The sequence below is a fragment of the Anthonomus grandis genome, chromosome 3, assembly GCF_022605725.1.
Source record: "Anthonomus grandis grandis chromosome 3, icAntGran1.3, whole genome shotgun sequence".
In the NCBI taxonomy this organism is placed as follows: domain Eukaryota; kingdom Metazoa; phylum Arthropoda; class Insecta; order Coleoptera; family Curculionidae; genus Anthonomus; species Anthonomus grandis.
In genome coordinates this window covers 10,174,489-10,188,143 of record NC_065548.1, presented here as the reverse complement: position 1 = coordinate 10,188,143, position 13,655 = coordinate 10,174,489, and the positions used below count along the sequence as shown (strand labels likewise).

Below are 13,655 nucleotides of genomic sequence, written 5' to 3'. Positions count from 1 at the left end.
AATATTAACTGGAATGTTTTTACCTGAAATTATAGAATTTGTAATCAAGAAAATGGTATCGGAAGGAAAAAAGTAAAAATTTTTTCATTTAAGATTTTTTTTTATTATTACTTTTTTACGTTACACTTACGTTGACTGAAAATATTTTTGGCTTTTCTTGTAAGAAATATTTAAATTATGTTTTTTCCATAATACCTGGAAGCAAAAAGAAAAAGGAAAATTCTATATTTTACATTTATTGATTTTCTTTTATTAATTTTTTTTATGACATACCTGCACTGACTCGAATTATATATTCTTTTTATTATTTTGCCTTGATGGTAAGGGATTCTTTTATTTATTAATTGCTTGCCAATTTTATTCTTTTTGATGACAACTGGCATCAAAGTTAAAAAAAATTAAAAATCATAAAAGTTTAAATTTAAAAATCAATTTTATACAAATAAAAATTATATTTAAATGTTTCAAATTATTTTCTTGTATTATTTTTTTATAAACTTAATATAACATATGCATATTTAAAAATGTTTTTTTAGCAATTTTATTTTTTTCTTTATGATCAACTATCAAGAAACTCTAATTATTTGAAAAAAGTGCAAAGGAATCAAGAAAATAAATAACATTTTTTTTATTAATTAAAAATTTATTTAACTACAAATATATTTCGCTTTTATTGTAGGAAATTCCTAAATTTAAAATAACTCTAAATTAGAAAAAAACTATTTTTTTTTATTTAAAATTTTTTCGTAATACAAATACGCAAATTGGATTTTTTTTTACATTTAACTTTCATTTTAGAAAATTCTCTAATTTAGATAAATTACTTGTCAATTATTTTTTCTTTTAAGAAAACTGTCAAAAAAAATAAAATTAGAAGGAAAAGGGAATTACGAAATTGAAAAGTGTGAATTTTACTTCGGGAAAGTGAAATTAAAGGAAAAATTCGCACAAGAATTTGAAAAATTATGAAAATTAGATTTTGCTTTATTTAATTTTTTATTTTTGAATTAAATTTAATTGTAAGAAATTCGTTAGTTCACAATCCATGCTTGTAAATCGACCAAAGTGAAAAAGGTGAAAAAACAATTTTTTTTTTTAATTGAAAATAAAATTTGTATATTATTTTTATCGTATTGAATTTTTTTTTCTGAAATTTTGTTCACATTTTTTCTACTATTAACATTTTTTAATATAGACAAGTTAATTCTTAATTTTATATTTTCTTAAGAAAACTGTCAGGAAAATTAAATTCAATTTCTATCATTGAGTTTTTATAAAATGCACCGGATAAAAAAAATATATGTCAGGGTTAATCTAGTCAGTGTTAAAACACACACTTAATAAAGTTGATTTTATTAAAGAAAAAGACTTTCGTATCTGTTTCATATGCTTTTCAGGATATTTTTACATGTTTTGGTTATCCCCAATATATTATTGCAAATAATTTTTCATTTATATCAAATCGTTGTTTGAAATATTATAATGAAAAATATTTTTTATTACCAACTTGCTCTCTACACTATCATTAAAATAATAACATAAATGAAAAAACAGTTGGAGGATAAAACAAATTTTAGGAAATTTGCACTTAAATATGCCGCCTGTTCAAATTTTGCAGATAAGAAAATTAAAAGTATTATTATAAAGTATTATCAGTGACAACGATCCACACATATTTATTGATAATTTTCAACATAAATTAATTAAAAACTTACCCAGTGAGTCATTGGGTTCTTGATTATAATAAATAAAATAATTTTTTTTGTAACCCTTAACTAAGCTGAATACAATGTCGATATTTTATTCTCTTTTTTTTTATTTAATTAACCTGAAAAGGTTTTTTGTTAATATTTTTAAAATAATACTCTTTTGATTAAATATTATTTGCCTGCAGGATATGTCGTGTCAGCATTTTAAAATTTCTCCCTATAAAAATATAAAACCGCTATTTTGCAATATTATTTAATGGAATAGCGTTGAGGTTCTAAAGTGAATTCTAAAAATATAAAATTTTAGAGCAAAAATTTTATATGGAGAATTGCTGAATAAGGTCAAAGCATTTTATTAAAATTTCAATCTTACAAATACATATCTATATTAAAAAATTAATAAAATGCATCTTTGGTTTAATATTGTTATATAAGCTTAAAAGGGTTTTCCTTCATTGCTAAAATTATTTTAAAATATATTTTTTGGCTTAAAGGCTGCAAAAATAGATAAATTTTTACCAAAACCTTTTAAAGGTCAAAAGTCCCGGAAATGACAATTTCGTTAATTTGAAATTTTATTTTAAACTCCATCATCAATTAAAATTTCTTGTTAAGGTAAATTCTGATTTTTCGTGCACGAATAATTTTAATATTTAAATCTAGAAAACCATAGTATGCTCACGTCCGACTATTATTTCCCATTTCCGGAACCTTAATCCTTAATACTTCAGAAATAAATTCGCCAGATAGAATTCCCGCTTATATTCCTATAAACTCCCGCATTTTACGATACACAATGCAAACAATGACATTGTTCGTTATCGAAACGAATTCACCGAAGCGTAAATCCAATAAAAGTACAAAATATTTCTTCGTGTTTTTATTTGTTTTATTCCTAGGCGACGAAAGAGGTTAAAAACGGATCCTGGATAATTGATAGTAACGAAATATCCAGAATGAATCAGAGAGGTTTTTTGAAAAGTGGCTTTGATGTATTTGTATCATATGGCGACAGAATTATCGGAAATTGAGAATATTATACGCATTTGTTACTCTGGCCTCTTTAGGAACAATATGCTAATATAAAAGTGAATAGATTGTTTAAAAGCAATTTTTACCATTAGGATGCCTTAAGAGTAGCCAAATATTATTTGAAATATAATCCAAGAAATTTTTTTTTCTTGTAATTTAATATTATTCTCCTTCAGTGAAATTTTTTATAAGACAGGCCTAAAGTAACAGGGATGTTTGCTTTCTTTTTAGAAAATAACGAAACATAATATGTATTTACTGACTTTCTCAAAATAATACGAGAAGCTTTTATCTCCGAGGCTAAGAAAAATTGACCTTGAACCCCTAGAAGAAAATGTTTATTTACATATAATGCCTGGCTTTTACGAGCTCCTACGTAGTCCTAGACATAATTAGATATATAATATTTGGGTCTTTATCTCATGACAGCATTAACACAAAAGTACAAAATAAATAATTATGCCTTAGTTGCTAAAAAATCAAAGCTGATAATAGCAAGAAGTAGTCCAAAAAATAACTATTATTTTTTAAAAGATTCAACATTTTACCTAATACATAAAAACTAATAAAAGACATTAAAAGACTTTTAAGAGAGCTTTTTGCAAAAGGTGCCAGGTGTTTTTTCTTCAATTGCCTAAAAGAAATCCATTACTTTATTTATTTCAGACAGTTGAAAAGTTTTCTTTTGCTGCCTGATATTAAAGGAATAGGCAATAGGCAGTTTTTCCTAGAAGAAGATAAAAAATATTTCTCAATTCCACAAAATAAGCAGTTTTTCCTTCTTCAACTGCCTAGAAGAAAAATATTATTTTATTTATTTCAGGCAGTTTGAAAACACGCTTCAATTGCTAGATATTCATATTAAATATATTACATCTTTAACCACCTGCAAAGAGATAAGAAATATCTTCTAATTACACAAAATACGCAATTTTTCCTTCTTCAACTGCCTGGAAGGAAAACATTATTTTATTTATTCCAAGCAGTTCAAAAACTCACTTTGATTGTTAGATATTCAAGGAATATTGACGATATTCTTGAATACTACCTAGGAGAAAAAAAATATTTCTTAATTACACAAATTAGGCAGTTTTTTCTGCTTCAACAGCCTGGAAGAAAATCAATATTATGGTTATTCCAGGCAGTTCGAAAACACATTTTAATTGTTAGATATTCAAGGATTATGGACAATATCTTTAACCATCAGCAAGGAGATAAAAATATCCCTTAATTACACAAAACAGATAGTTTTTTCCTTCTTCGACTGCCTGAAAAAAAAACATTATTTTATTTACTCCAGATAGTTGGAAAACATACCTCAGTTGCTAGATATTTAAGGAATATTAAGAATATCATTAACCACCCGTGAGTAGATAAAAAATTCTTCAAATGCCTGGAAGAAAAGCAATATTCCAGGCAGTTTAAAAACGCATTTTAATTGTTAGATATTCAAGGAATATACACAATATCTTCAACCAACAGCAATGAGATAAAAACTATCCCATAATTACATAAAATAGGCAATTTTTCCTTCTTCAACTGCCTGGTCTTTACAATACTGGGAAATGTTGTAAACAAACTGCCAGCAGAAATTGATTTTTTTCTTTCAAGTCCTTGAAATCATCTCTATATCTGGCAAAATTTTATATTTTCTTTTTTTCAGGAATTTGAAGTCCATTTAAAGGTATTTCAGGCTACTCGTGTAATATCTCGTTTGATTCCTTCAATTAACGAGAAGAAAAGCTTCCCTTGTTTTGTTGCATAAAATTCTGCATGAGGATATTGGCTATTTTGATTTACTATAAAAAATCAAATTTTACTGTACCAAAGCAAACTGTAGATGTGTATTGTAAATTTTCTGTTTATTTATGTATTTATTTCTCCTAAACATTATTTTATGTCAACATTTATTTGTTCAATGTTTAAGTTTTATTTAAATACTTCTTTCTGGGATATAATCAAACTTACGATGTGAAAAATGTTTTCATTTCGGATTGTACTTACTTACTTATTTTTAATGTTAAAATTAAAACTGCTACTAGATTATTTAATATACAGTTTATACTATGATAATATAGTTTTTTGCCCTAAAAATACTAGTTAGGCTTTACTTAGGCTGTGTTGCTAAAGAAAAGTACTGACTGAATGACTTAACATTTTATAAAAAAATGCTTAGTTTTCTTAGTTGTGTTTCTTTATATTTGTGATGCTTATAATATACTTCAGTTTTTTCCAAATAGTCAAATTTCAATGGATCGTTTTGATTTTTTAAATATCTTACTGAATTTTATGAATTATTTAGTATTTAAGTTTTTCTGATTTTTTTAAATATTTTCACATTTATTGATTTTTTTGCAAATCTTTCTTTTCTTTTTTTATTTCATAATTCACTATTTTTCTCTTTTTTATTCAGTTTTCTCCAAGTTGTTATAATTGAAATCTTAAATTTAGTCTCGTCTTATTTTTATATTCTAGACTTAGTATAAAAATTATGTTTGTCAATTTTATAATAATAATAATTAATCTTTATTCACATGATTTGAAAAGTACAGTTAGAACAATTTATGCAACTGAGTGCCGAGGTATAGCATAAACCTACTCCTATACCTAAATACTGATTGGGAAAAAAAATAAGGACATAATCTAGAAATATAATTAAATTTAAATAAATAAACTATAATATGTTACAAAATAGGAGATCAAGGGATAAATAAGTAAATATACAATGCAAGTATTAAATTACGAATATAAAGGCATGTAAAATAAAACCAAATGACGCAGAAAATTATACAGTTTAAAAGAAATTTTTAATGTAAAACAATTTATAGATTTATAAGTGAAATAAATTTATTTTCTACGATTCTAATAATTTGAGCAGTATATTAAATTTCTTCTAACGTAATTTTGTTGTTATTTTTCTGGGCTTATATTTTTTCATTACTTATTACATTTAGGAATTGGCGCATACAGACGTTAATTTTACAACTTGTATGGTTGTTTCATGTATTTTTAGCTCTTTTATTGTTTGTTAAGTTACATTTTTGTATCCATAGGTTAATGTTTAATTTCTTCTTTATGTTTCCTTTATATGTAAAATTTATAATTAATATTGTGACTGATTGGATACTCTATTGGTTGGAATTTAATTGGTTTCTTCATAAAAGACTTCAAAAATGTTAAATAACGTTTTCAAAAAACAACGATTGGAAAACTTGTTCGTTCTCTTAATTTGGTAACAACGATAATATTTAACAATATTCATAAAGATAGCAAAAAATGAAAATATGTCAGTAACTTTTACATTATTAACGAGTTTTGTATTTTTCTTTTGAAATACGCTTAGAGCCATGTTGTTTAACAATTTTTAAAACTTGTATTCTTAATAAATTTAGCAAAAATTACTTTTTATCTTATTAGGTGATAATTATTGCATATATGCAATATATTTTTATTTTTTTTACAAAATAAATAAGCTATTGTTATACAAATAATAAAATATATATATACTATACGCAATAAGTTTCTTCGTAAAAAAATACAAAAAAATAGGCAACATTTTCCAGAAAAACTAAAAATATATTTTTTATCAACCTAAATTGGCAACATCGATCATTTTAAAAATATCATGAATACGAACAAAAAACAGCAAAATTTATATGAAAACATAACGTGGCGTTGCCAATTTGCCTACAACTTTTACTGTATTCCAAGAACCATTAAGTAATTAACATTTTTATTTTATTTTAATTAAAATAGGTTAAAAACAAATTTATTTAACTACTAAATTGGTTTAGAAACTTGTATTTTTAATTATTTTAATTTTCTTACACCTCATTCATCTTCTCCAAGACATTAAACAAATATATGTCAGAAATAAAAACATAAATTTACAGTCTCAAAGATTTAATTGCGTTTTTTTAATACGTGTTTCGGTCAGTTTAAGGTATTATTTCTATGTTTATTATTAACTTGTTATATGTTTAAAAAAAATAAAGTAGCGTAGTTAACATGCTTAATTTTACGAAATATTTTAATAAGTTTTACGTTATTAACAAAATTCATATTTTAAATTAATTTAGACAATTTTATTTAATTTTATAAGCTAATTGTCGAATATACATGGAATATTTTTTGCAAATAAATAAAAAATTCTTACAAAAAACATAAAAAAGTACGAAACAGGGGCAAAATACAAAAAAAGACATATTTTCATAGGCCAAGTCCAGTAATACTGGCAACAAAGAAAATGTTTAACTAAATTCAATTGAAACAAGCACAAGATTAGCCCTGAAAATTAATATTAAAAAAAAACGAAGTTTATGTTCGTAAGTAAGATTGATATTACACAAATCAAAATTCAGGTAAATGAGAAGAATATTGAGCAAGTGAAGTCATTTAAGTATCTGGAATGTACGTTGTACCAAAATAGAGACTCAGAACAAGAGATTAGATGTGGAATATAACAATCAACAGCAACCTTCCTTAAACTCAAAAAGTTCCTCTCAAACTAAGATACAGAACTCTAGAGTATTACGTTGAACCCCAAAATGCTGCAATTGACAGAAGTATATGACTCGAAGAAGAAAAAATTAAAGTAACTACAATTACTAACTTAAACCACCATAGACTACATAATTAAAAAAAAAAACTGTTTCTTTACTGATTTTATTGTAAACTGTACGAATACACAAGTTTCTATGCCAAAACTTTATTGATTTTACTGTAATTCAAGTCTTGTCTCATCTGCACTTCTCGGCTCTCTTTGGCAAATAGCCCATCTATTATCATGCTAATGTCATCGTTTTATGGGCCCGCAATAAAATTTTTCTCTCCCTTATTCAAAGCGAACAATACCGACGTTTTGTCACGTGTTACACGAGGCACCCGTTAATTCAAACTTTTAAAGAACTTTTCTCTTTCAAACGAATCGTACAAATCAACGCAAAGAAGTGCACTAAATAAAACGAGAAAAATAAGAAAACCCATGCCCCATTGAAGTTTTAGAAAGTCTAGTGCAAACAATGATCTGTCTATTTGTTTTCTTACAACTTTCTCCCCAAGATGGGGAATATTTATGTGGTTGCATTGAACTTGGCGATGGCTCTCTAGTTCTCTACCGCAGTGCGGGCTGGTAATATAAGTTTGACCTTTTGGTCGGACCTTATGGATTATATTTTGGTTGTTTCGTACTTGTAATTATTCCAAAAATAGATTTTAATCTTTTTAACTAGTTTTTAGGTGCCACGCTGGTGTTCGTGCCTTGCAAGTTGCCAACTTAACAAAAAATATTCCGGTTTACATACATTTTAAAATTCCTTACCCGCATCGATGTGTATATTTTATATTAATCGTATTTAATTTTAAGACGAACTTTGTGAATATAATTAAAAGTCCAGTGACTTACTCTTATAAATATTAGGCTGACACGATTTTTATGCAAATAGAAATTAATGCAAAAATACAACATTTACAAATAAGAAGTGAAATATTAATTGAGTCAAAATTTACGATTAAAGCTTAGATTTTCTTTAAAAAAAATGCACATATTTTAGTCACCAAATTTTCACCGTCTTATTAGAGCAATCTCTATTTTTGAGACAGCACGAACCACCACTCTCTAAGGATGTTTATCCATTTGCCTGATAATCAAAGGCTTTATTTAATTAAGTCTATAAAGCACAGGTGTAGCTCTTGATTCATCTCTAGACATATTTGTATTAGGATGTTAACAGCGAACAGTATTCTGCTTAAACACTGATTTATCGACATAATCTTATTATAGAGACTCCCATGAGGTGGTTTCTCCTTCCACATCTGAATTTTCTCGTTTTTAGTAAAATGGTGAGTAGGAATTTATCGCTTTTTTTAGTTTTAAAGGTGTTGAGTCATCGACCTGGCATATATTGCTTGATAAATGTCTGACGATCCTGCAGTTCTCCAGAAATATTTTCTTAAGTATAGTATATGCTGGTCCAATTGAAAGCCAAGATCCACTATTCCTCTTTCACTTTGACATCCTCGCAACGTCGTTTTTTTTGCACTTGTAGGATGGGGTATTTGGTTTATTGTCAAGTCTACTCTAATTTTCCACCTGTAATTTCATAATATTTAATTAGCTCCAGTTGTAAAAGCGCTAAATTCTTGCTCTTGAACTTGTTCGCTTTTTTTAGCTTTAATTCGTGGTAGTTTATTCTTTGAGCTTCCTTGCTCCCACGATATTAATTTTTAAAATCAAAAATCAGATCTTTTACTTTAATTTGAAATGGTTTTTTGAAGTTCTAAATGAGATATAAATTGCTCAAATTAAAGATCAACCATAATATTAATAATTCTCAAAGCATTCATTGCATTAAAATCTAGATAATATTAATGTAATATGATTTTACTATATTAGTTTGAACTTTTCCTATTAACTATGCTAATATACGTGGATTTGCATTGGTGATATGCAAAGTTTCAAACACAGACCTGTAACTTCGGAAATTTACTAACTTCGCCAAATTTATTCATATATTATCAATGTTCGTAGGGCTCTTTTTGCTTAATTTTGTACATGGTTACCACGTGGTTAACAATATGTAGGCAGCAAAAATGATTGCTACACTTAGGCCAGAAATGAAGCGTGATTAGACAACCATTTATTGATATTTTATCGACCTTTATGAGGTCCCTCGGGATACCATAGTGCAACGAAATGTACTAAAAATTGTAAAATACCTTTATGAAGTTAAATTAAAATGTTAAAATTTGAATCCAACAATCATTTGTGGAAACATAATCCAAGATCACGAAAACTATTGATGAAATCTGCAAAAGATTAGACTATTAAATGAAATTTCTTATTAAAAAAAACAGACATAATTTTTACTTAATAAATCTTTGATTAATTTTTTTTAAATATTCTACTTTAGAAATTATTTTACACTAAATATGTAGTCGTCCAAGATGATTAAGCCCAAAGCCTAATTTTATTATTGTATATATTTAGTACAGAATCTTTTTTTAATGATCATTTAATAAAATTAAGGTCATTTTTAAAATGACCTAACTTGGATTAGCAAATTTTAATAAAGAAATTAAATAACAGCCAATAATGTCAAAAAATGTAAGATGTTAACTAAAATAAATATTTTAAGTAAATATTATACTAAAATCGAGTGAAACACTCAAAAAAAGTTCTTACCTTTGGTCCAAATTATCATAAATCATCCTCAGAATTATTTTCGATTTTTTTGCATTTTTTTGGAAATTTCAAATTATTTTTTTTAAATGCTAAAACTTAAAATATCAAATTTATTGTTTTTTCTTCTTTTATTTTTGATTACCTTGTGCCATTATTTTTTATTTATTTTCCACCTATATTGTAGTAAAAAAATAATATGTCCATTGTTTTTTATAATTTTTTGAAATTTCTCTTGGTAATAGTTAATCTCAAAGAAAGAATACAAGAACTTCTTGCTTTGCTTTAGAAGAAATATGCAAATAAAGGAAAATTATTTTTCTGACATTATTTCAAGTTGTAGGGCGAAGTAAATGACACTTTTTCATAGCCACTTTCCTTTTTCATATGTGCATATCCAAAAAATATTTCTGGTACTTTTCATAAGACTTATTCGAAGAAGAATAGAAATTTTTTTACATGTGCATATAATTACGCAACATTACCCCAATTTAATTGACTATATATTTTTTTGTTGGTACGTATTTTGAATATATTCAGATAATATTTTCTCTACGCACACCTATTTATATTTTTTGTTCAGTTAATGTTTCTCTGCCTTAGGGAGGAAAGTGGCATTTTCACCTCGTTGTCAATCAAAATTATCAACAGATTAATATATTTCTATCTTAGGAAGGAAAATACATACTTCTAATAAAGTGTTATTATTTTTTTGCCAATACATTATTAATTTTTCAATTTTCCATTCTGTTCTATTAAGATCTGAGAAATGAAATTAAAGAATTCAAAAACATTTTTTTTTCATAATAAAGCAGAATATAATGTGTAACGAATCTAGGGTGAAAAATAACACAACAGCTCTAATTAAAATCTAGTAGATATTTAAACTAACTTTACATGTACTAATATTTATTATTGTTACAGGACTGCTGTCATGGGATGTAAACGATTGCCTGGTAGATCTAGAAAAAGAGTTAGCGATTATTATAGAACAAGGATTAGAAGGAGAGGAAGCCAGATATGGTAAGTGGACAAAAATTACCAATATTAAAGTGCTAATTACGAAAAAATTATTATTATTATTATCTAAGAAAACCTCTAGTTTAATCTCAAGCCTAATTCTTTTTTGTCGTTATCTATTTATAAGCAACTTTGTTGCAAATTCAGATTAAAAAAAACACTAAGAAGTAAGCTATATTTATACAAAAATTATTTTATAATTAATGGCACACGACCATTTGTGAGAAAATTGTATAGCTAAGACTACGAAAAAATTGAACATAAATATACAGCACTCGTAAATATTTATAAAATCATGAACAATTAAGAATGTTTACAGGGTTGTTCATGACATACACCACGGAATATTTTGGCTAAACTACAGGGTGAAAAAAATATCAGAATCATTTTAAAGGTATCTTTAAAAATTATTTTTATGACTTACAGGGTGTTTCAAATTGCAGAAATATATCAAAATTATGTTTTTTTTTAAAATGGAACACCCTGTATCAAAAATTCTTTAATGTGTAGCTTAATAACAACCTATCTCTCTAAATGAAGTTCTTGAAAAGACCAGAATTTATATTCTAAACAAATCTCTTAAATATCTTGTAGCTCTAATATAATTGCCATTTTTAACCCCTCATATTATATTAGTAGTAATCTGTGCATTTTTTGGTACCTACTCAACTTTACATGTAATTAAACCAATTCTGTGGTGTTTCAAGAGTATTGCAATAAAATAAAATAAATAACTAAATAAAAATGGTGCTTCTTATGCTAGCAGCCAACTCATCCACGTAAGCCTGCCAAAACAAGCCTAAATCAAACTAAACTCCCAAGAATGTACCAACATTGTTTTCTGTGTTGATGGTATTTAAATCCCTAAGTGTTAATACCATTCTGCCCGTTTACTCATTATCATAGCAGTAAACCAAAGTTTGGTTCTCTCCTGCAGTCCCTCAGAGGCATCGACAGGATCTACTGGAGACGTTCAGAAGCTAATATAGTGTCTGTCTAATATACTGTCATCAGCAAAATGTGTAAATTTTAAACTGGACTTAATGTGTGGTAAATTATTCATAAAAATTAAAGATCATAAAGGTTCAAGGACAGCTATCATGGGAGACACCATCAAAAGCCTTGCTAAGGTCACAAAAAAAAACAGATCTTTCATTAAATGAGGCTAAAATGTATGATGTTAGATTAACTCATACACTTTTTAAAGCCAAATTTAAAGTTAAAGTATTTGTACGTGTTAAAATAATCAATAATTTGAGGGGCAATGCATTTTTCAAAAATCTTTCAAGAAAATTGGTCTATAATTCCCGGGAAAAATCAATATAACTTTTTTTTTGATGATGGGAGTTACTAATACCTTTTCAAGAATCTTGTAAAAAATTGAATTATTAATACAAGCATTTATTAGCTTCATTAGCACGGAGAGAATATTTTTATTAAAGCGACATTGAGTCCAAAGATGTCTTTACTGTTTTCAAGATTGTCAATAATATCCCTTACTTCATTAAAAGATACTTCTTTAGAAAGAAAATATTCTAAAGGAGGGAAAATAACAGACACGAGATTGATTGGGCTTATGTGGGTAAATGAAACCAATTTTGCCAAATCATGAACTATATTCAAGAAAAACCTCATTCGTAATAATTTTAATAATAATTAATGAGCAAATTTATAAAGTTGATAAAAGAAAAATTGTTCTTTTATATTAACCAACTAAAAAGGCCCTGAAGATGACAACAAACGTTAAAACGTCGATAACAGCGAAAAGAAATGTTGGAAATAGGTGAAAGTGAAATAATTTTTTTAATTTTCAAACTGAAAAATTTTATATTAAAAAGTAAATATTGGAAAATGTATTCAGATTAATAAGGGTGCTCAAATTAAAAAGTGAAATAATTTCCATAATTTCCCACTGATTTTCATAATTAGCTCAAGCAAGAGAATTTTCAATTTAAAATAAAAAATGTAAATATAAAACTTTTTAAAAATTGAAATAATTTCCCCAATTTCCCTGTTTTATATCATCAGTTTCAATTTTTATTACCTTGACTTACCACTATGACATATGGCTATTAAAACAATAAAACCAATAATCTTACTAATAAGTCTACTTTCGTCTTTATTAAAATATCTATTGATTAAACACACTTATATAATAAATCCAATATGAAACGCGTAATTTATAAATTCTGAAGCATGTAAGTAATTAAAAGCTAAAGTTGCAAGGCTTCTAAATGTAACCTTATATAAGGCAATAAGCTTATCTAGAGCTTTTTTTCAATTATCGATTTTATTTGTCCCCCCCTTAATAATGGGAAAATGAAAATATCTTTTACACAAATAAGCTTTCGGGAGGTTTAATCGAAAAGCTTGTTTTGCGTCCATATGATTCAACGAAAGATTGATGGTTCGCATATGTATCAAAAGAGGATTTTATCTGATGTACGTTTTAGCAGATTTCTGCCTGTATTATTTTTTTTTTGACGTAATAGAAAGGAGGAAAAATGTGAATTGCCTTATATATAAGAATAATTTAGGGTGGTTATATATCACACTCTTGTCAGGGGAAAAATTAGTTTTACACAGCGGTGGATTTAGGTATAAATTCTGGTGTATAAAATAATGTTCCAAGATATTGTGTTAGAGATAACGAGTTTTATGATTTCACGTTTAAATATAGCATTAATTTTAATTTTCTTTTGTGTTTTGAATTT

The 13,655-nt window shown here is 26.4% G+C and overlaps 1 protein-coding gene across 1 annotated transcript in view; it reads left to right on the top strand.

Annotated features, from left to right (window-relative positions):
• The window catches only part of LOC126734246 (microtubule-associated protein futsch), a 122,210-nt gene that overhangs the window by 68,150 nt on the left and 40,405 nt on the right, over positions 1-13,655 (top strand). Inside the window, exon 2 of the mRNA XM_050437782.1 lies at positions 10,846-10,944. Within this exon, the coding sequence (XP_050293739.1) occupies positions 10,846-10,944 (99 nt within the window). The remainder of the gene's footprint in view (positions 1-10,845; positions 10,945-13,655) is intronic.